Source organism: Pleurodeles waltl, chromosome 10, assembly GCF_031143425.1.
Source record: "Pleurodeles waltl isolate 20211129_DDA chromosome 10, aPleWal1.hap1.20221129, whole genome shotgun sequence".
NCBI classification, from domain to species: domain Eukaryota; kingdom Metazoa; phylum Chordata; class Amphibia; order Caudata; family Salamandridae; genus Pleurodeles; species Pleurodeles waltl.
In genome coordinates, this window is record NC_090449.1 from 37,300,926 (window position 1) to 37,326,013 (window position 25,088).

General features: G+C 40.4%; 1 protein-coding gene across 2 annotated transcripts in view; it reads left to right on the top strand.

Moving 5' to 3' along the window:
- HDAC6 (histone deacetylase 6) overlaps positions 1 to 25,088 on the top strand; it is a 222,430-nt gene that overhangs the window by 6,021 nt on the left and 191,321 nt on the right. For both annotated transcript variants that reach the window (XM_069209604.1, XM_069209603.1), the window contains exons 2-3: positions 15,030 to 15,169; positions 23,994 to 24,134. In XM_069209604.1, coding sequence (XP_069065705.1) covers positions 15,068 to 15,169; positions 23,994 to 24,134 — 243 coding nt within the window. In that variant the 5' untranslated portion in view covers positions 15,030 to 15,067. The remainder of the gene's footprint in view (positions 1 to 15,029; positions 15,170 to 23,993; positions 24,135 to 25,088) is intronic.

Sequence of the window (25,088 nt, forward strand, 5' to 3'; positions counted from 1 at the left end):
TACATCTTCATGCTGCATAAAATATGTCACCTCCAGTGTTCATAGCCTCGATACTGTGGTTAACCTATACTTACCTTTGTCAGTATCTACTTCTGTATACACCACCATCTCACTGTGATGTTTTGTTAAGTTTTTTTTTTTTACATCACTCTTCCTTTATACATCTAGCCTTAATGTCTTCACTTATGTTACTTTTGTCATGTACCAGTGCATCCATTGATGTCCTATCGTTAGTTTTATAAATCTACCACTATTGTATAATGTACCTTATCAAACAGACTATTACTGTTCCATACTCTGACACCCATTTGGTTAGCGATGTACTAGATAAAAAAAAATAGGTTGTGCTGAAATCCATGAGTGTGTTTGCTGCTTCTAGCATCGTATCCTAGATATTGAGGGGGTTTATATCTTGTCCTTTACAACAGCCTAGACAGTATTTATCAGAAGTCGGGTGGCTGGTAAGAGATCTTTGCTTTCTGGGAGTGGTTGTGTTAAGTTAGCTTTTTTATTACACATTTGATATTGTGGAAATTATTTTCTTCATTAATTGTGTGCCTCAAAATATTAGCACACATGCCTCACTCGTACAGATGTAATAATGGCTTGTTTTAAAGTGTCTAAAGATGTTCCTGTCCAGAGGTACTACTCTGTTATGTGTTTTAAGAACATATTGAAGATCTCAGTGCATTCGCTCAGGTCCTTTGCAGTTATTGTGACATAGAACAATGTGAATTTTATGAAGACCTGAGATGTACTTGGTGGTAGGTAGGTAGTAATGTGATAGAAGGCAAGGATCAATGACTCTTCATTTTTTTTGTTTTTGTTTGTACAATTTCTCTTTTTCATGTTTATTATTTTGTTAGCTGTGATTTTGTTTCGTTGGCTTTGATTATGGAATTTAATAGTGCATGGTAAAATGGTGGGAAATTTCTTTCCATAGTTATCTGGAATTCAGAGGTCTAGGATGATGTGAGTAATTTGCTGGGTATTTTTGGTGTTGGTGAGATTGCGAACTGTTGCTTTCTTCTCCTGCATTGAAGACTGTTTTGTGGTGGGGTTGTGCAGAGTTAAATGAGTTTGGTGACCTTCTCGTTGCTGATAATTCCAATAGGGAGGGTAGGTGTACCCTCCAACATTTCTAGAGCTCCGGCATGATTGTCTTTCTAACTAAACATCAGATGAGTCTTCCATACAAATGACGTCTGGTGTTGCAGTTAGTGTGTTATCTCTGTTCCTAAATGGATCCATTTCAGAGTGTAGCATTTCCTGTTTTTGTAGCCATACCACAGTTTCAGCAGGAGTAGTGGCTTCTAACTCATGTAATTGCCCACAGAGTAGTCTGAGGTTCACTTCTCATTTTAGGTCTAGTATGCACCAAACTATTTTTCAAATAGGAACCACTTCACTAGTTTTCAAATAAGAACCATGTTTGAAGGCTAAGAGAGGGCCAGGCCTGCCTTGCTGTTAATCTCTAATGTTCCCTAATTAATTTACATATTTGATTTTCTTGTGGGTCCAAACTAGTCACCACAGTAATGGTTGTTGAGTGAACATTAGTCCTAAAGTGCCTGAGGACCGTGAGTTGATGCAAAGGGGTAGAAGGCCTTGAGCTGTCAGGCTGATCCGCTCAAGATGACGGCTCCTGTGCTGCAGCGTCCTGCCTCGACGACGCAGCTGAAGGAAACTCTGAGGCCAGTTGACTTCTGTTGCCCCAGCCTCCGGGAACGTGGAATGGCCACGCTAGTCGGCACACCGACGCAACCCCTGAAGAGTAGTGAGTGGTGCAGAGCCCAGCCTGGCCCCTTGCTGATGTGCCCTTGGCTATCCTGTTGCCCTAAGGCACTTGTGCTACAATATCCTACAGTATTCTCTGTGTTCTCTCTGGTGCACCCGGGCCCTTGGCTGCCACCTCCCTACGGTGGCGGTTATCCCTGGGCCTTGCTCTCTGAGATCACCCGATGGGATGGGTGACACAGGACGGTGTGCACCGGCAAGGCCTGCTGGGCTATGCCAGCAGTGGGGGGTGGACTTCATGGGTCCTACTTGTGCTCTACCTTTACATTCTCCACCACCTGGAGTCTGGGGGGTGTCGTAGCTCATGCTGACCCTGCCGAATGCTGCTGAAGTTAGCCAGGGGAGGCAGGAACAGGTGGGCCTACCGGATGAGGGTCTGAGGTAGCTGTAGCTGGTGGCAAAATGGGTCTTCCTCGTGTTGGGCGCAATGGCACAGTATTTTTTGAAGGCCCCTTCCTTGGCTTCTCATGTCGCCCTCCTGGGTAACCAGCCTCACCATCCCAGGGAAAGCCTTTGTAACCCAATTGAGCCTGGGCTATAAACCACACTTCATATGAAATGGCATACAATAAGGTAAGATATATGTAAATTATCACATCAGTGAGAACCTAAATGAATCACTGGAAACTAATCATTACTTTTATCTAGAATTCTTTCCACAGTTTATTGTTATCTCGCACAATCCTACCCTTCAATATATAAACGATTATACATACAAAGTACAATACAAATTATGCATCAACATATAAGGAATACAATACAAAGTATACATCAACATATAAAAACATACATGTATATAGACAAAATACTATTGACAAAAAAGTCCAGCAAAACACTGTGGCAAAATTACCATTGTACTCCAATCTTTCTAAGTTATTTATGCCTAATGTGGCTGTAAAGCAGTATCATAAACCACAGTCCACATGGTACTTATGTAGTTGGAACCCCAGTTGGAAAAATATTCTTCCTGCGAAATTGTTTGTTCCGGTTCAATCCCTTTTAATGGGCACTATTCATTTATTCTAATTAAGACTCCCCAAAATGTATGTCAACACATTTTGGCCATTCAAATTACTGGTCTCATCGTGGATACGTGGGTTTCCTCTTCCTCCAGCAGACCTTTGTTTCGATAGTGATATAATACAGAGGCTTGAGAGCCCTTTGGCAGTGAGAATTAAGAAGACGTCTGCTTCGATAGTGGGATAATACAGAGGTTTGAGAGCCCTTTTGCGGCGGGAATTAAGGTGCCTAAATAAATAGGACAGTATCTTGAAGATATATATAATAATGTACACATACATATACTGAAGAACCCCCGGGCTTAGTATTCAGTCGAATAATAATGTATCTCTATCTTCTCATGTCCTGATGAGGCTAGTAATTTGAAAGGCCAAAATGCGTCGACATATAGCTTTCCCTTACTCAATTCCACAAGTACCCCCGGTTGTGTGATGCCTTCACAGCCAATGTCCCCGTGGACACTTCCGGTCCTTGAAGTCAGTCCCCTCAAAGTGAAATTACTCACCAATAACATAACGAAAGCACAGTTTCCTAAATCTACCGTTTGTTAATTATTAACACCCCGGTTTGGTTCCGGAGACTAAAACAGGAGTGAGGCGTGGATAGGGGAGGTAGAGGATACAGATTGGAGGGAGGCAAGGATGGCCTGCTGGAGTTAGCCATCTCCACATGCCTCAGACTGGTCCTACTTAAATACCTCCAACTCATCTACATGATCTCTCAGCGACTTCACCGAGTGGGTGGGGCTACCTAGGCTGATTGCTTCTGGTGTGCTTCACTGGATGCAGATTTATTCCATATACTCTGGTCCTTCCCTGAGGTGGACCGGTATTGGCAACATTTTGTAAGAGAGCTTTCTTTGTTCCTGGGCCAACCCTTAGACCTCTTACCAAGAGTCACCATGCTGGGCCTACTGGAGGACTTGGGAGGACCAAAGCTGGAACATATTTTCATTGGAGTCACCAATCTGATTGCCAAACAAGACATGGCATGACGCTGGAATTCAAAGAACACCCCCCCTCCTGTTGTGGCTGTGTAGCGGGCAGGAGTGGGCTGGTGTGCTCAACAGGAACAAACTATTTATGCGGCCAGGGGCTGCCTGCAAAATCACAGGGAAATCTGGGGTAAATGGTGGGAGAATCATTGCCATGGCCTTATCGATTGATTGATGTATGTTCATGTACGAGGGAGATGTCTGTGACATGGTTGTTTGGACTGTATTGTCATTAGTGTTTTGCAATAAAACAATACAAAATTGTTCATCAAAAACAGTCTTCTTCACAGCACGTTATGGTTATCTCTTCCATCCGTTTCTGTAGCAAAGTGTTAGATTGTAGGACTGTGCATTGACGTTTAAATCCAAAGAAAGGTCTAAGCAGTAAATAATCTAAGAGCACGTATATGGAAAGTTCTGTTAACGCGTCCCTTTATGATAATTTATTACACATCAGGACTCGTTTTAGGCCAATGAATCTTTTGACCCAGTTGAGAGACACCTTAGGACGAGATAGATAATCAGTATGTCAATCAATACGTCAATGTCATCAATATTTATCATAACAATACATTTCACTTTAGTCAAAGTCATTAATCAATTCAAAACACTACCATGACCTTGCAGCCATGAATAACCACACAAGTTTAGTAGAATTTGTATGAGTTTTATTCCCTATTGTTTACAATTCTAAAAGCAGATGTGTTAATCTCAAAACCAAGAAACATAATAGCATAGTCACGATATGGCAACTTTGATACGATTTCATTAAGGCGAGAATCACGAACATCAAAACATAACACTGCATAAACATAGATCAATTTTAGCAGAATGTCATTAGCACGTCAGTTCAACAAATCATAGATTCAGTCGTTTGTCTATTTGCGTCAGTTTAGTGAACACCTGTCCTAACCACTGATTAGCATTAGCATGTTGGGCATCATGCAAAACAATTTAGAACACCAATTTGGAAAACATCTAACTATGGTCTCTGTTAAAAGTAAGCAGTTGGTACCTAGAAAGGAAAAGAAAACAGACAAATCACAATTTTATTATCATAGTTACCCTCCAAAGTTTAGGTCAGCACTCAGGCTCAGTCTCCGTCTTAAGGACATCAGTCAAATCGCCATCAGTCAGAACTCAGCTCTGGGGCAAAATGGGTCACTTCCCTCATAAAGAGGTAAAGTGTAAAATGGGCAAATCTAAGGACGAGGATGGTTTTAAGCAAACCAATAAGTCACCAAACAGAGTGACAAAGTTTCTGGATAAACTCAATAGCATTCTCTACCTAATTCTAAATGGCTCCCCGTGTCATGGGTTTTTATCCCTTTTTTGTTGTACATTCCCCTAAAATGTCATTGGTCGTTGGTTATACCCCACTATCTTTAACCTATTAGAGAATGCATTAGGTCATTAATCTTTCACCCCATATTATTTTACAGACATTTCATTGGTTCACATTATTGACGTCTTCAGAGGTAGCACGTCCGGTATGATTTCATCCTTCTGTAATTCTTTGCACATCTTTTGGTCAGTAGCTCCATTGTCTTCACCGGTTTGAACGACCTTGTACATTACATTAATCTACACTGTTGCATTTTGATTAGTAATTTCTACAAGCAATGGGGATTTCATGGGAACGTATCTTCTACAGTTACATTCAGCCTCTAGTTTGAAGAAAACAAGGGGTCATGTCGTTTTGCGAGTCAGCACACTGCAAGATAGGAAAAATACATTTAACATGAGAGCCAAGCAGCTAAGCTTCGGCTCATGCTAACTTAAGGCCTACAAGGATTTCAGCACAAATTCAATAACACGATCAATAATTAGTATAGAACTTATTCAATATAACGTTTTATAAACATTTTAGTCATCATTATTAGTCTACGTATACATTGGTGGCCACTCCCCGTGGTCACATTTCAAGTGCACGTTTAAGCAAAATTTACCATTACAGTTTCTATGCGGCATTATTACACATTAATTCATAAACATTTTATGTTAATATAGATTATATAAGCTACACTCTCTCAGTTCCATAAAACAACTGTGAGTTCTTGTCTGTTTCTTTGTAATGTGTTTTTTAGATAGCCCACATGTGCCTCAATGTCTGTGTCTAGGAGGGCGATCTTATCTCTACTAACTGACCATGTGACAAAAAGATATGAATTTTGTGTGTTGAGCCAGTTTAAAAAATGTATTCAATAATGAATGTGTACCTTTCCATATGCAGATCACTTCATGTTTAATTCATCACCATGTTGAAATGTTTGATCTGTATGAGAATTTTCTGACTGCAGGATAGATTTCTCAAATACATTCTCTTAAATATTATCCATACTGTTCGTTGATCCGTAGAAGTCCCTGAGACCTGCCAGTATATCTTGACCTCACATTTGAACTACTACTTTGTCAGGGTTAACTTAACATTTGTAGCCCAAATGTGGTGATGGTATTAGAGAACCATTCCATATTTGTTAATGCTTTCTCCAGTTCTCACTGTGTGACCATATTGACTAGTACAGCCCTCTTTTTTTGTTCTCTGCAGAGAATTTAAGTACTTTGTTGTTTGGCAAGAGGGGAGCCTGCACAGTATTTCCCTCTGGCTCTGAGTATTTTGATTTGTGAGTCGACCTATGGACTGTGCAGTTAGGAGTTTGGTGATACTGAAAGTTTGTAATGTGTTCTTGAAAGCTGTGTAATATAGTGCAGGAAGATTGTTATTTATAGTCACGGAAAAGAGTTGCAAGTTCCCCACTACCTACCATCTGTAATATAAGTTTGATTTTAAAAACGTTAACTACCCTTAAAATGCAGCATCGCAGTATTGCTTGATTCATTTCGCTGAGTTAACAATAGCAAGGCTTTTCTTTCTGTAGCATATTTGTGAAAAAAACTAATGCTTGGCAATCTTCACGTTGTATACAGTTAGCTGGATGGCATCATAATTGTTTGGGTATAAGCTTTGAACAGTCTGAATAATACAGCTGTGACATTCAACCAATGACTGATCATGCGAGATAAAACAGACGTATCACATGAGAGCTGAAAGTAGTGCTGTCAGTGACTAAAAGCTACATGTTTTAGAAAGCAAAGGGGAGGATTCAGAAGGAGGAATTTTCAGAAAAGAAAGGTGAAATATAATGTAAACTTAAAAACAAGAAAGCTTACATCAAGATACCATCCCAATTACACAGCATGTTAGTGTGACCCAAAGACACATAGTAAAGAGTTACCTGTGGTCTTGACGCAAAAGATCACTCTGTTGGCCTTAGTCTTAATAAGAAATTAGGTGCTTCAGGTTCATCCTTATTTCTTTTTAATTGCTTTCCTTCTTCAGTATGTTCAGAAAGGGATGTGCCCATACTGCATTCTTAGTGTGATTCTGCCTTCTTGGGCCAAGGATTGACGAGGCGTCCCCTCTGTTACCTTGTTTTCTTTTTGTGCACTCCGCCAACCCTTCATGGTAACCAAAAGTGACCAAGATTTCAGGTTACTGAAAAGGTTGCGGCCTGAAAGTATGTAATGAAGGTAATTAGAAAATGTCTCCATGTCCGGTATCCTTTTCTTCATCTTAAGTCTACATGTGTCATGCCCCATCGAAGTGGTGGTTGGACCTGGGTGTTTTCACCCTGTTTATACAATCAAATGTTTTTTAATATATATATATATATATATATATATACACAGCTTCCTGCTTATTAGAAGTTTTTTAGTCTTCCCTCTTTTCTACTATCTTATGGCTGCACGACATATAGCATTGGTCATAAAACATTTGCTGTTCTCGTACCAACCCCAGCTATGGCTGAGCATAGAATGCTGTGGGAGCAAGCAGCAGCTGAACTATTTAACAACACTAGGGACAGCAATGGACCTCCGGGCGTTCATGCTCGCACTACTTCCAGCATTGTCAACCAGCTGGAAAAAGCACGCATTTCGGAGCTTAAAAAATGGTGGGAAATGACATCGCTGACTAAATATATTGAAAATGGCAGGGTGCCACGGGGCCTTCGCATTTTAATATTGCCCACCTTAGGTGATATGGACCCGGATTTGCTGGAGGAATGGAGAGCACAAACAGCTGAATGCTCAATTAAACTCATGGGAACTTTAATTACCCAAGCGAAAAGACGAATGTATGAACAGATTATTAAGATTGAACAACTGACCAAAGAACTAGAGAAAATAGTTAACCAACAAGATGTCTCTAATCAGTTAGCCAAAATGGAAGAACGAATTAAAAACAAGGAAGAAGAAATCAAATCACTCAAGGCACATAAATTCAATAGAGACAAACTTGATTATGAACATGGAAGAATTTATACATTTGCTCGTAAGTACGACATTTTAAAAACAAAGGATGTGCAAAAGAGTGGAGTGGAGGTTGCTGTACACCAAACCTCCGCAGATGATAGTTCGGAGATAGGTTCTTCTGCAGACGAGGCACTACGTAATAAATTGGATTTTCAGGGTGAAATGCATCTCATGCAGATGGCTACGCCACCCTCTGGCCTAAATCGCAGACGTGGCAGAGGAGGCAGAAGACGAGGCGGGGGAAGAGGAAGAGGCAACCAGCACAAGGAATAAAATTGAGTACTCATTCTTTTAATAATTTGAATCGCCCCAGTACTGTTGTGAATATTTTTAAGAGCATCTTAACAGACAATCAAATACTCATCCTTGATTTGGGACTTAGTTTCTGTCCTCATGTGAAATGGGATTATGTTAATACACGCATTGAACTTTATAAATTTGCTCGCAAACTACGATTGATTAAACATTTTGGCACACTAAACAGCTTATTGACTATGAGGAATATTTATATTTGAAAATTGAACATCCTGAAATTCCATGTATTTACTTTTTGCCTAAAATCCACAAGAATAAATCACATCCCCCGGGTAGACCTATAGTGAGTATGAACCAGTCACTGTTGGAAAATACGTCAAGATATCTGGACCTGTTTCTGTGCACTTTTGTTACTGAATTACCCTCTTATTTATGTGACACTAATGATTTCTTGGCCAAGATACACAATATTCCGTGGCATAAAGGTTATCTAATGGTTACCATGGATGTGGCCTCTCTCTACACCTCTATCAAGCATCAATATGGGATATAAGCATGCAGATACTTTTTAAGAACATGGCCCATTGAAATCCTTGAACATACAGAAATGCTCTTGTCCATGTTACAATTTTGTTTGACCCATAACCTGTTCCTATTTGATAATGATTGTTTTTTGCAAAAACAAGGGACAGCCATGGGTGCTTCCTTTGCTCCCACGTATGCCAATCTGTATATGGGTTGGTGGGAGAAAGAGGTGGCATGGTCTGAGGGGTAATAATATCTACATGGACAAAGTCGCATTGTGGGTGCGATATATCAACGATCTTTTTATCATCTGGGATGGTCCTGATTAATCACTTTTAGATTACGTAAATGTACTGAATGACAATGAATTTAATATTCATTTAGAAACCACTTTCAGTAGAGAGACAATTGATTTTTTAGATGTCTTACTAGAAGTGAAAAATGATTGATTAGAGACCACCATCTATCGCAAACCCACGCCGTGCAATTCCATTCTGCATGCCGATAGTGGATATCCTACAACGTTGAAGTGGAGCATACCTTATAGTCAGTTTCTGCGGGCTTGCAGAATATGCTCTGATGAGAGTAGATATGACATAGAAATCACGACAATGACAGAAAGATTTTTAAGTAGAGGATATCCCCTTAAAATCTTGGTGGATTCGCAGAACAGAGTAAAAAAGAAAAGCAGGATCAGTTACTCTTTAAGAACACACCCATAAGTAATGAGATAAAACAATCTCCTCCTAGAATATTTCTGGAATATAATCAACAACATGGTTCATTGAGAACCATATCACAAAAAAATTGACATATTTTACAGAATGATCCAAATATCAGGGATATCATTGGCCAACATCCTTCCATTACCTCTGGTAAAGCTCGCTCATTAGGAGACCATCTAACTAAAAGTTTCTTTTCCACAAAAGATAATACATCTTGGCTGAGTAAAAAAGGTTTGGGGTTTTGGAAATGTGGCCATTGTAAGGCATGTAATTATGCACAGAATAGGCAAGATTATCAAACATTTGATGAACGCCATTGTAACATCAAGGACCGCTTTACATCAGTTACTGAATATGTGGTTCATGTTGTTGAATGTGGATGTCGCAAAAAATATGTTGGCAGTACCATCCACAAGTTGAAGATCAGATTTTTACAACATTTTAGAGCTATCAAAAACCATGCTAGAACGTACCCTTTGGCTAAACATTTTTGGGATATACACAATGGCAATCTCAGTACCTTAATATTCTATGGAATAAAATGTATTAAAAGTAACCCTAGGGCGGGTGATGGAACATCTGAACTTAGACAAATGGAATCTAAGATGATTTTATTACTTGGTTCCGAGTCTCCTTGGGGGCATAATCTTGATGCGGAATTACATGTCCATTTATGATATGTCATAAGAAATGCATTTCAATCATAATACAATGGAAAATGGCATTGAGTGAGGTAATAATTTGCCTATATTGGATTTTGGAGACAATATAATATCTAGATTCGGCAATAACAAGTGGTGATTTGAATGTTCTATGTTGCCTTGAGAAACACAAAATAATATGTGTTTATTTTTTATTTTTATTTTCTCATTCTTTTTATATTTATAAGATAGTAGGTGAAGAAATGCATTTTCCATCACTGTTTTCAACGTGTGATATTTACATAATTTATATAGAAGTGGTTTTGATGGTTAGCACTTTGCACTTTATTTAGTGGCCCTTTTGTCTTTATTACATGCATAAAGTAATTGTGAATGAAGGATTAAAAATCAGCATATCATGCCTTACATAACAAGACCGGGAGGTCAAAATGCGTTGGTGGTGAGGGTTGGCGATGCGCGCAATTAATTAAACAGCAAAGAAACTTTCCTGGAGTGCAGCGTTATAACTGGTTTCAGTTTCTTGTTAAAAAAAAAAATATATATATATATATATATATATATATATATATAAAATAATAATACACACACACACACATTTTTACTAGCAACACCCTTTAACAGGCTGCTCCTCCATGCTTCAAACTGATATAGAGTAACATATTTTATAACATTCATTAGACATTCAGTGAAATTATGCCCGCAGTCCTTCCACCTGAAACACCCACCAGAGATAATCTCACTGGTCACAAAAAGTCTATGTGGTGCATTTTTTTCAGGAATGACATAATCTTCAAAAATATACCCAAGCCAAGTGACTAAATATCACAAAAGTGACTTTATTCCCTTATTTAAAAATAGGTTCGAAAACAATTGCAGAAAGTACTGTTTTCAGTTTTTTTTATTCTACTACTGCTAGTTCATTCTTACACCGGTAATATGGATTTTCAAAAGGATTACGTGTTTTGTTAAATTGTATCTTCAGAAAATATAAGACCAAGGTGTCCTGGATTATTGACTCCATGGAAAACTAATCAATCTAGCCTTAATGTAATTAAAGTGCACCAAAAGACCTGAAAAGACCAATAAACACATTAGAAAAAAGGAATGGGCAGAGTCACTGGTGAAAGAATGATCAGCGTCTGTTGTATTCGCCACAATATTGACTTGTTTTCATTGTTAATTATTATATCATACCTTTTGTTATATAGTGACGTGGCTCTGTTATTTATTACTCTTAATCCTTCCTTTGAATATTTGCCAAATTACTTGTGTACAATGTAACCGAGAAATGTTTTTTCTCAAATCAGCCAAGAGAGCGTAGTGTTCTTTAAACATATAGCAAATATCTTTATCTGGATTCCCTTCTGACATATTGGGTTGTCCTAGATTTTTTTTTTTTTTTTTTTTTAACCTTAAGTAATTTGAGAGGCCGTGCTAAAGAGGTAGGTACTTCAACATCTGAACAATTTTAAAAGATCGACTGTGTTTCAAGATCTTGATCACTACATTACATATAGCATTGTAACAATCTGTTAAAATACAATTACTTCCAGGGGGAAATATGATACAGTCATAATGAATAGAATTGAACATGCATAACAAAAAGCCCTGGTAAGTATTTGCCCTCAGTAGATTTCCCTAGTAGGGGTCCCTTATGTCCAGTGGTCCTAAAGTTCTGTGAAGAAGGGCAGTTAATGTGTCTACGTTTTCGTTACTGTATACCAAGTCGTTCACTAGTTTTTGTTCGTGGCTATTTGGCCTCTTTCCCAGTTGATGTCAACTCTGTTCAGCTAGGAAAAACACTGTTGCAGTTTAGCTAGCAAAAGCTCAGTTGCCATTTGGCTAGCAAAAGCACAGTTGCCACAGGATTTAAACTTTGAGAGGTGATGTGGTGATGAAAATTGGCAGACCATAATGGATGTGTTGAGTGCTTCAATACCGGTTAAGAGGTAAGGCGAAGCAGTGCCATGAATCGTTTAAAAACAAGAGTGTGCATGCTATATATATTCCGTGCCCTGTATTTTGGCAGAGAGACAACCTACTTCACATTGCTGAAGTGAATTGGGTGATAAGGCAGGTTAAATAGTATGCTGGTTGCAACAGTTAGAATTTTGTCATGCGGAATGGAAATTTAATGGGGGAGTCTGACAATCGCAAGGGGCAAGGCCGTGGCTGTTCATCATGTATAGCAGTTGAATTTAGGCAGCAATAGTGGAGTATGAGATAGAGGATTTAAGCTGCATGGTGGGGTTCATCCTATTCCCGGGATTGATGCACTAGTGTAGGTAATTTGTACAGATGAATATATAGGAGGGGTAGATAGATTAAGTATCTGAGTCAGAGAAGTACATTTTTTTCAGTTTTAAAGCAAACAAGTTTTGTTTGGAGATAAAGTATGAGGAGTGGCTGGAGAAAAAGATTTGAGTGTCCTCAGCATATGGATGCGCCAAGAAGGCATAGCACGATATTCTGTCACCAAGATATGTAGTGTCGAGGGCTAGCAGGAGATGTCCTAGGACCAACCCTTGAGGTACATATACTATTAGAATGGTAAGAGTTTAGAGAGACGATTGATAGGGCACAGAACTAGGAGCCTTGGAGAGGTACTAGAACCACTCTAATGCCCTGCCCTTAACACCCAGTGAGGTAAGGATTCTGAGCATGATGTAGTAGTTGATTGTGTTGAACCTGACAGATAAAGGATGTTACGAATGGAGCAGTGGTGATTTTAATGGGGAGAGGCGAGAAAGATTTTGAAACACGAGTGGCTGTTATTTTTCATCAGAGCAGAATTTGTAATATTTAGCTTAAAGCTGATTTAGAATAGTGAAACAGGATTAATAAGAGAAGAGATGTTGACTACCAGACATTTTATAGTAGTAGATATGACAGAAAGTGGAGATGCTGAGACAGAATGGCAGAAGGACCACTAGTTATCTTCTTAAGTAAGGGCGAACAACATGAGACAAGTATCATTTAGTACAGAATCTAGATAAAAGTCAGTGATTGCATAGAAAGAAGTGAAGTAAGCTTTCAGCAATTTAGAGGAGCAAAGGTCAGAGGGAACAGGATGGATTGGCAGCTTGGAACACGGAGATCCGAAAGAATGAGTCAAAATGCTCTGTGTGGGAGATCAGTGACGGTTCGGATCGAGAAAGTAGTGGTTCTCACTATTGAGATTTTTTGAGGCAAAGTAAGTAGCAAAATCATTGACTGTACGGTTGCTCTAGGAAGTGTTATAGGAGGGGACCAGAGGCAGGGATCCATAGGTGTACCATCTAGAGGGTGAAGTTTTCAGAAAGCAGATACAGTTTTTCTGTGTGTGAAACTTTACACTGTGGAAAATATTTCAAACCCATGAGCCTTCTTTCAGCATGGGCTAGCCAGTGTTCCAGGGCTGTGATTGGTGGAGGGACTGATGGTTGGTACGAGGTTGAGGGAACTGTTGGTTGACATTAACATGCTGTTGAAAAGATCAGAGAAGGTGTTATCAAGACATGGAGTAAAACTTTAAATGATGTAGGAGTCAGTAGAGGAGGGTCTTTCATCTGCAAATCAGGAATGAAGATGAAGTGATGGGTGGTGAATGTATGTGGCTATAGAGTGGTCATAAGGGGAGGGATTATAGTTAGAATAGTCCAGGTGGATTATGGAGCTTTCTCCATTATGGCTTTAAGGTGTTCAAATAATGTTTGGCTGCATCATGAGCATTAAAAGACTTAAACCAAGAAGCTGAAACAGTGCTTTCATTGGATCTGGTTGTAGGATATCTGCAACACCGGAATTTATTAAGAACGAGCCCAACTCCTCCACCACCTTTGTTTGAAGATTTGGGTGCATAGAGGAGTGCTGCGCTATAAGTACAGGAGGGTGGTACTATTGGTTCTGTCCCTGTGTGTCAGTCGTATCCCTCCTGTGTAGCAGGGCCTTGTACCCTCTCTCTTGTTTGGCTGACTTCTATGCTTCCATTACTTGCTTCTCAAGCACTACTTTTATTTTTTCAGCGAAGCATATCACAAGCGTGAATATGTTTTCCAGCTGTCTCCCTTCCGTATTTTTTCCCCCCTGCACTTCATGTTGCTCTGTCATGTGTGCTTCTTCCTCCTCTGTGTTGTGCTTGCTGTCATGTCCTCCCCTCAGTGTTGCTTCTCCCTGCCTGCCCCATGTTGCTGTCGAGCTCTTTGCTTCTTCTCTCCACCCCACACCACCCTCCATGTTGCTTGCATCCCTGTCCCTCTGTGTTGCTTCCCCACACGTCCTCTGTGTTTCGTTGCTTCTTATCCCCCACACCCACCCTCTGTGGTGCTTCTGTCCCTAACCTGCACCCTTTGTGCTGCTTCTGTCCCCAACCTCTTCTCCATGTGTGTTGCTTCCCCCCACCCTTACAGTCTGTCTACATTGAACTTTTAAGGACCATATGTACCCACACACACAGCCCTTTTAAAATGGAATACTAATAAAATACCCTGCTCTGGCAAGAATTTAAGTATCTGTCTCAGTATATCACAAGGAGAAGAGGTCACAGAATCTGGTACATAAATTGGGAATGGAACTTTGCACTGTTACTGACCTCTCTTCTTTTTGTGTGTTTGCTACGTACTAGTTTTTGCTTTGCTATCATGCTCTGAATGTTTAAGCTGCCATGTCCTTATTGACACTCTTTTGAAAGCATCTTTTAATAAAGCATGCCATAGGTTTGATGGCTGATCTATTGTTTCTTTTATTGTGCCCTTTTAGGATCTCTGGCGTCAACAGGAGAGTACCCCAGCTGCAGAATGCCGTCCCCACCCAGTCAGGCACAGCCTGGTCCACGCAGCATTCGTGGCAGCTCCCGGTCCCCCTTGCTGTCAGCTGCTGCTTCTGGTGGCCATTCTCAGGTACAGTGATAGTTCTTCCGAATTTGCACCTCCACACCTGAACTTAGTGTTGTGCACAGTCTTCTATTAGCATGGCATTACAGCACCTTTAAGTAGACCACGGTATGACTTTCCAAACATTTTTATCACACACCCAAGTTGGGCTTTGTGGTCACATGCAGTCAGTCAGATGCATATGTTAGTTTTAATGAGTTGTGAGTTAATGGTTAGTGAGATCTGATTTGTTACGGGGCTGACTGGGTTTCCACTTCCCAGCTAATTTATATGTGTTATTACTAGCTTACTTTTGCATTTGCTGTTGGATGACATTTATAGCCATTTATTTGAATATTCTTGATTTGTTGTGTGTTGTGGGTAGTACTGTCGAGAGCACAGTCCTAACCCTCTATGAGGCTTCTTTATGCTTTAAAGAATGTGAGTGTATGAGTGCTCGCTCGCTGGGTCATTGGTGATCATAGATATGGCACATCTTGAGCTTGCTTACTGGCACACTAATGAGTCTGCTTGTTTTCTAAGAACAGTGTGAACTTGCTTGGAAACGTATTCTGTTCTGATTTTCCCACACTTTATATGTAATTGGTCAACATTTTCATTCACAAACGTTGTCCACATGCTGGGAAACTGGATGTTGCCACAAATCCAACAACATGAATGAATATATTGACTAATTTGTCTGTGGGTTGAAGGTTGGGGTGGAGCAGAATTTGATAGCTTTGATAGCTTTAGTAATGTAGAAACTTATTTTTAACTTCATTTATCCATAAGGTGCAAGAGCTCAGAACATTTTCTGCCTGTTGTTGGAATCCGCTTAGTAAAAAAAAAAAATCACAGTTGGTAACTGACAGTCTCTGAATGGAGGCCCTGAAAGATCTTTCAAGACTGATTGCCCTTCTTTCCAGGAGTGTGTGTAGCATGCATTGCTGTACCTGCTTATTTATGGACTCATCTGCCTAGGCTTTAGTCGTCATGCGCAGTTTTCTTTAGCTTATGGTTTTACTTGCAGTCAGTATTTGTGTGGCTGTTTCCTACTAGTAAATTCATTTATTTGGTTATTGTCCCTGTGTGGGCACATTTGTCATTTCCTCACCAGCACCTAGTAGTTAATGGACATGGCATGGCCCCACGACAAACAATTTCGCTTTCTCCCCATCTTGCATCAGCTTTGAATGAATGATGTGTAGTTAACATGAATCATTTTAGCAGGGACACAGCAGGCATCCTTGTGTATATGAGAGGTCCTGTTCAGTGTTGTGGGCGGTTGTCTTAGTCTAAAGTTCTGTCTGCCTAAAGTGAATGATTTACAGTGTTAGACCTAGCCTTCTCTCGTTCTCAAGTTACTTTGGTCCTTGAACCCCAGTACCTAGCTGAGGAGTTTGGCAGGAGTTGCTCTAAACGGTGAGTCTTGACATGACGGGGGACCGCTTCTGTTTTGTTCTGCTTCTACATGTCTAAGTGTATGTATCATTGCAAAAAATGGAGGTGTGTTGGGGACTATTTCTTCTATGAATCTCGTGATCATGATTTCTTCTCACCTTGGAATGTTAGTTACCTGCAGAACGTTGCAGAAGTAATCCTGAGTATGGAGTATATTTGTGCAGAGATCAGTTGGTAAAGGTCAACTTGAAAGGTGGGGTATCTAGACCCCATGCTGTACTTTACTACTGAATAAAGAAGTAACCTACATGAATCCAGCAGTCTACCATCATTTTACTTCTCAAAAGCTGCTTTGTGTTTTTCTTTGGCTTAGCACTCAGGTTGTAAGCGGTCACTGAGCATGCTCTCTGTTATGTTATTACTAGTCCAATATCTCGTTTTTTAAATATTGTACTGGATCCAAGAGGGGGGTAGATCCGAGAAATAGTTATGAATGGTTCACAGACTGATGTAGGGGTAGTCATGGGCACTTCTAATATATCCTTTAACAGTAACCATTCACCTACAGGGTAGTGGTTTAGTCCATTCGCCACAAAACAGTAGTAGTTTTGTCCTCATTGATCACTCCTATTTATATTGCATGCTCTTCATAGGCTACTCCTGCTCTCCTTCCTAAAATGAATTGAAGGTTTTAACCTAGTTCTCCGTGCTTAAATGTAAGAATGTGGAAAGTTGCTGTTTTTTTTACAGGCTATGCTGAGGTCTATGCTGAAACTGTGAATTTTTTTAATATTTATTTTTAGTTTTAGCTCTGCCACTTCTGATTGACAGGCTTCACTTATACTGCAATGAATGAATGTGGCATATATCCCTTGACCACTAACACAATGGTTATGTGGAAGTCGCACTTAAAAGAAAACACTTAGTGTTCTTCTGGTGCACTATGCCATCATGAATAGAAAGGTTCAGCAAAGTATAAGCTTGCAGATTAAAATCTGATGCATTTTCCTGCTTGGCTGGATGCACTTGTAATTAATTTGATCTTGCGACGTAGTTAAATGATCTTGCAGGGTAGAAGAATGTTTGCATGCCAGAAGGTAAACTGGAAAGCTTTGCACACTTGTGTGAAACATTGCCAGTTGAATAAAACACTTTGCACAGCCTTTCTTAGGGGTCCACTTAACTCAGGTAACTAATTTTATAGATGCATTCAACCCTTTTGGCTTATAATATGATACAATAAAAGAAAATCACATATTCAAAAATAAGGGGTTGTGGAAAGGAGGGAAGAGCAACTATCTGCCACAAATGTCAAATAAGCTTTAGTTTGACTTTGAACAAGCTATAAAAGCAACTTATAAAACAGTTCATGCAATGTAGACAAATCAAGAAAAGAATATGTGCATAAAATTGCAAGATTAAAAACAACTATAAACATAGCATGTTAAAATACAATGACATAATAAAATGGCAAAGTTCACCTAGTACCCACTATGAGCCTGATACAGTTAAAGTGCATGGTATTTATTCCAGGACCTACAGGACTAGTAATCACCACTGTTCCTCAGTTTCACTGCAGCTTTAAAAAAAGAGACCACACTATAAATAATTCCTTCTGGTAACATTTGAAGGTACGTATGCGCAGGACGTACTTGACTAAAGTTCGCCTGCTTCAAGATAGGGATAATGTTCCTTTTGTGGGACAGCATAGTGGTTACAAAACATAATAAAATGTAAGGTGTCCTGCAGAGACAGGTTATTTCAGCTGCTGGGTTCCATTTTGTGACCTTGGCCCTAGTGCGAGGGGAATCCAACAAGTAGTGTAATAGTCCAATTCTAAACATAGTCAATACAAATCAGTCATACATGCTGGGCATGACTAAAAGGTAGGGCTGTATGTCTGGGACTGTTTTTAACAGAAAGTGGCTACACACCCATGGCATCTTAAAGGCTATCTGCTACCTGGTCATGGACCTATGTTGCATGATGAGGTCTTTCGTCCCCCTACAATCAGATGTAATCTTTTCTCTTGCATGGTGAACAGATCAGCCCTACCAAGGTTCAATCCATAAGAACCTCTTTATTGAGCTTGGTTTTGTCTCTCGACCAAATATCAATCCAAATGGAAAGGGGGGGCGAACGCTATTGTGTCAGAAATATATCCAACTCTCAGTTCTTCGTGTGCAGAGAACACAGGGGTATTTTGGGGTATGCAAAGAAGACATCTCAAGAAGAAGTTTTCAACTGTTTGCAGCAAATTATGCTTGTCATACCCCATACCTCACTCCCATACACTACTTTAAATCTACACTTTGCCCTGTACACTTGCCGCACATGTCTTGAATGTGATTTTGTCATTTCAGGATTGCTGAAGAATGTGAGGACAAAAATGGTTAAGTAAACTTAAAAACAGCAGCCTTATTTGCAGAGCTGTAGCATTGCTTTTTGTTCATTCTTTTATTTTTGAACTCTTTGGATTGAAATTTGATTGCTGGTGTGTGTGGCAGCTGGAATATCATTTATTTATGTGCTTTGTCGGATATGTAGTGTAGGAAGCCATGTCTGCAAGGCGCTGTTCTGCAAACCCCTGGGAGCTTGATGGTGTAAAGAGAACCTGGGGCCCTGAGAGATTATTTTTTCTCTTGTATCTTGGTTTATATTATCAGATATGTTTTGTGTAAAGTAGTTTTAACTACACTTTGCTGTCTCATCCATTCTTGTTGCTAGTTAACCAAAGAAAGTTTAATCTTTGCATTATTTTTCCCATGCACGGTTCGTGAGCAGGAAACCTCTCAGACGTTTGAAATCACTTGTTTCTGAGTCTCTTAGAACATGTTTGATTGCCTGCGGTTTAGCATGGCACAAGATGAAGAGAAGATACAGCCTCCCTAGATGGTAGTTGTGCATTGGAGACATAGACACTGTATGTATCTATGTGATATTTCTATACCGCAAACCTAGCCAGAAGGCAGCGAAGGACTGTACAGGCTCAAAGACAAGTATAAAGTTAACCAGTGATAAGAGAGATATTTAGTTTGTGGACTGTTAATGCATTGCGATGTAGTATCCTTTTAAGAGGTTAGTTTTCAACTCTTTCCTCAATTGAAGCAGCATTGGGGCAGTCCTGATGTATATGGGGATGTTGTTGCAAATCCTAGGTGCATAGATGGGAAAAGGTCTGCAGCCTGATGGTGTCTCGGCTGCAGTTATGCTAAAAACAATCGGAGATGGTGATCTTGTCTGCAGGATAAGTGGGGGGTGCTGGTTGTGATGGCTTTGTAAATAATGCAGCTGGTTTTGAGGATTGTGCATGCCAGCAAGGGGAGCCAGTGGACTTCCACCAGGATGGGGGAGATATGGTTATATTTCTTCAGGCCCTGCCTGAGACGTTCTGTAGAGTCAGCATGTAGGATGCCCATAAGGGATGCAAGTGTGTCATCGGGGAGGATAGAGAACAGGGAGTTATCACTTTTCAAAAGTGAAAATATGAAGGCTAGAACAGCAATTCTGAAGTCGCTTTCTGGAAGAGAGGGTTTCTTTTTCTTTAGAAGAGAGAGCTGGTACCAAGCTCTTTTTGCTTTTTTGGCAGTGTGTTCCTTGAGGGTAAAGTTGGTGTCCAGGTGGAATCCAAGTGATTTGGAAATCACTGAAATTTGGGTACTTTTCCTTCTGACTGCAGGGTTCCAAAATTTTGTAAGGTGTACTGTCTGGCCTGCTGTACAAAGACTGTGAAATGAAAGGCTAAAGGGTGACAGGTTTTTCCTTGAACACAACATTTAAATAACTAAGTCAACTGTACAAACATTCAAAATATATTTCAGTAGTTGTGAAGACCCTTTTTTACCCTTTGTGTAATGAACAACTATTTTTAAAGGATGAAAACAAATCAGAACACTTCACTTGGGGATGTGCTAATGATAATTATGTTTTCTGAAAACCAATTTTCACCGATTGTTAATGCACTATGTAGCTTTATCAGTAAAGCTGCAAGCTAGTGGGATGGTTTTTGGACATTTCTTGGAAACTTAGGGTCTGATTATGAGGCTGGCGGTCCAAAGACCTCCAGCCTCGTGGTGGCTGTCAGACTGCTGTGGATGAGGCAGTCGGACTGCCACATTAGGGGGGTTGGCGAGCAGACTCGCCAACCTACCGTCATCCCTGCCAGGATGTCAGATCCCGACGGGCTGATGGAGGTGCAGATCGTTATGAGCCAAGGTGGCACTGAAGTCAGCGCCACCCTGCTGATTACAACCTTGTTCTCCGCCTGCCTTTTCATGGGGGTTCAACCACCATGACAAGGCTGGAGAAGAACAAGTGCAGGGGCCCACAGGAAGGCCCCTGCACTGCCCATGTCCGTGTCATGGGCAGTGCAGGGGTCTCCCTGCCCAGCACTCTTGAACTGTGCACTGTCTGCTGTGCAGACAGTGTGCATTCGGAGGGCGTTCGCGCCCCCTGCATGCATCAGCATTGCCTCTGGCTCTATCATGAGTCGGCGACAATGCTGCTGCACATTTCCCACTGGGCTGACCGGTGGAAACCTTGATTTCTGACAGTCAGCCCAGTGGGAAAGTCGTAATGGGGCTGGCTGGGAGGTCGCAAGCACGACAGCGAGCACCCCATCGGGAGTTTGGCAGATGGGTGTTTCCATCTGCCAAACTTCTAATCCGCCCCTAAGTTTCTGTAAATAAGTGTTCCACACATCATGCTTTATTTTTTTTTATTTTTTATTTAAGGTGAGTGTTTAAACATAAACTGAGAAACGCTCCTGCCCTGATGGCAATGCTATTAGTAAACTAAGAGGCAAGTCATGGATCACGTGTACGTACGGTATATTTGGGCTAGCTTCTTATTATACATGGAGTACATTTTTGTTTAATTTAACTAAAGAGGATTTTTTTGTACAGCAAAAATGCGGAACGCACATATTTGAAGGTTCACCTGTATGTGAGAATGAAGAAAAAGGCGACTCTTTAAAATAGAATAGTTGCCTAGGATCACTCATGTTGGGACCCGTTTATGGGTCAAGTACGCTACAGTTAGGTTGTGTAGATTATTCAAGTTACTCGACCTGAAGGTCTTGTAACATTTTTTGATTTTTCGAGGCCTGAGCACTGTAGATATTGGAGGGCACAACAGGATCTGGGTTAGACAACTATACAAGGTGTGAAACATGGCTAAAGCCCATAGATTAATTTTCAGAACCTTATAATTGATTCAAGGTTAACATTGGTATTTAGTTTTACTGTGATATTAAAGTACTTTTCTTTTTATTAAGATAAGTACTAGGCTAGGCACGAAGTTAGTGTATATTTGACTGTATGAGTTCTACCTCTCTGCCCCCACACTCTCTCTCGGAGAAGCATTTGACTGCTGGCCTTCGCTACACTGAGAATCGAGTGTGGAAAGAGTCTTCATGGCCCAAATGGCAGAGCGTGAGCCAGAGACAGGCTGCGGCCAGGACACCAGACACAAACAACCCCAACCACCATGGACATTTGGCCACAATCAACCTGGGTCTGACAACTTTGCTGTGCAGTGTGAGCAATCCAGTAGACCACGGTAACAGCACACAGAAAGATATAGAACACAAACTTCACAATTTGCAGTGAGCTTTCACCCCTTCCGGGACTGAATCATTACTGCTGTCAAGATTATAAAATTTGTTATAAATAGAACTATAAAGGGTTGGACAAAGGACCTTTGCAGTATGGAATTAAGTTGTGTGTATAGAGCATCAAAACTGTTGTGGAATATTACAGTGGGAACAGGCTGAAGGAGGGAGTTTTGCTCAGTGGTGAAGGGAGTGGGGTATCAGCAATGTAGAGAGGCATGCAAAGCCCTCAATCTAGCCTAATCCACCAGGGAGTGACTGATGGTTTATAGAGCCTACATGTGATTATAGAGTCCCCACATTCGTACAATGACAGAACTATCTTGTTTAAAGGATACTTAAAGAAGGTATGAGGACAAAGAGAGATCAGGCCGAGAAGCAAGAGAAAGCTCAGTAGGGCGAAGTTCATAGGTCTTTGCTGCTATTGGGGATAAAGCAGCTGAGCAGCAGAGCACCGCTCAGAAGTGCGAAGTAACTATAAATAGTATCCTAAAGGAGTGCTCAAAGAACAGCCTGAACAGTTGTTCAGTTTATGCCCTCTCTGTTATTGAGTCAGCAAAATAACTTTGAAAGTTCATGAATCTGCAGAATTGAAGCCAGGGTGGAAGCTAACAGAGTGGAACTAACAGACGCTCCTAGTTGTTTGTCATCTTTTTTGCATGGCTTTGCTTTCCTAATCAGTGGAGTATAAATGTTTATGCACTTTCTTGTTGTTCCGTGGGGAATATGTGGCATTTCAGTTTGTGGCTGCTTTTCATGGTCTCTTTAGCCAGCCTAGTATGGTCTTACTTCCTGGCACCCAGTAAAGATCATCTGTGGTTACAAAGCCACCTCATATTCTTGAAGTGTATGTATTGTTCTGGTCAGCAGCCTGTAGGTCCCTGGCCGAGTCTTGTCCATGTAGGAGGGCAAACATTCATTGGCAGCATATTAAATGAAGCACCCTGCACATGCATTGGTGGGTCTTAATCAGATAGTCTTTTTGAAAACATGGATCAAACTTACACAAACAAGCTTTGACAAAAAACACATTAGTAAGTTGCAGGGTGTGCTGGAATCCACAAAAATAGAATACATTTGACTGATGATGTTTAGGGTAACATATATACTTTTTTAATTGATTCATCTGTTATCTAAAGATGTCAAAGTAAATAACTGGCTCATAGCTTATGTTTAGTCAAGCAGTAGCTTGTCCATGGAGCTGAACAAAGGTGGTCTGAATCAAGACCACTTAATGGTAAGGCAGTTGTTCATCTCAAACTGTTGGTGTAGGTGTTGATGAACTAGCCAATATATTCCTATACTTATCAGTTTCCTTTGTGACATTCTGTTTATCTGTATGGCAGTGGTACAGCAGGGCGAGCTGGCAAAATGTGTGATAGATGAGGCATCTGGTGGCTAATTTCACTTTATACAGATGGGACATGCAAAACATAGCCTTTTACCCAAGTGCAGTCAGTCGTTTAAAGAGCAGTTTGTCTGTACGTAGTGGATGAATAAACTAAGATATGTGGCAGTACCTTGCTGTACTCACTAGCATGTTTCTTTTTTATGCATACTGGGAGAAGAGTAATGTGTATGCAATTGTAGTGTTCCAGGGGACATTGTCAATCTATATGCAATTGTGCCTGGCTTTGTTCTTATGATCTGAGGAACTTATGTGCATCTGCTCCTGGCCTCTGACGCTTGGCGTTGTCCTCTCCTAACCCAATTCCTTTTGTCCTCCTCTGACCTCTGACATTTACTCGATCTGTATTTTCTATTTGCCCTGTCTATCCTCCCCCTGCCCATCCTTCTTTCCCTCACTCTCCAGCTTTTTCTCCTCTATGTGTATCACAGAAAAAGGCACCAAAGAAGGGAGGCCAACCTGCTTCCAACCCGCAGCAGAGGAGCCAGAATCTGCAGGAGGCCAGGAAGAAGGGCAAGATGAAACTGAACAGGAGTACTGATGAGGATATTGTGGCGCAACTTCAGAGATTGGTAGGTGCTTTTTTTTTCTTCCTATTTCTGTTCCCTGAAAATGACTATTTGCATTATCTCCTTCAACAGTTTATTTCTCCTTTGTGATGGTACTTGATCCATGGGCTCCTACTCCACATGTCCCTGTATCCAACAAAATGTTCACTATGTAAGTTTTCATTTTGTTTTTAGAAATTGGCAGACAAGTTGATGGTAGGCAATGTTGTTCATAAAAACATTTTATAGCTCGCCTGTTTTCTCAAAAAGGAGACTCTTTAAGATCCAGGGCTGACCTAGCCATTGTAATGATCTTATTGAAGAAAACCCGTGGAAAAAGGCACCGCAAATTCATTGATGAGAAAAAAAACTTGGAGTGTGGACTAGTCAGATGTTGCGTCGTAAGCTTTTGAACTTTGAAGTGAGGCCACTTTCTGTAGTTTGTATCTTGTTCAGGAAACCATTCCCATGTTACTGTCTGTATTGTAATATAAGATATTGTGTCTGACCCCAAAATAATCAAACTTCACATTGACTTTAGATCATATTAAGAGCTCTACTTGTGCTTCAAATGCTACTGATTTTATTTAATGCTTTCAGCTTGATCAATTTCTAGTATTACACTTTACTGCATCCGCAGGTAGTGTTACCAAAATCGTATTAATTATTTTCCTTAATGAATCATAATAAAAAGAAACACCTGTGAAATTAAATAGAAAATAAGTTACTTCTAATGTTCAAGCTGGAGCTTATGAAGTTAACAGTATTAGCACACATTTAAATACATTCATACACTCAAAACACTAGGGAACCTTTTATCACCATGGACGCCTAACTATAATTGGTTCAACACTTAGACATTAATTTAAACATTAACACTCACTCGCTAAACCCATCATTAGGTTCAGCTACAATGTCATCTTTCCAGTTGTTTTAACCCGATCATTAGATCTGTTTCCTCCTGTTCAATGTTCACCT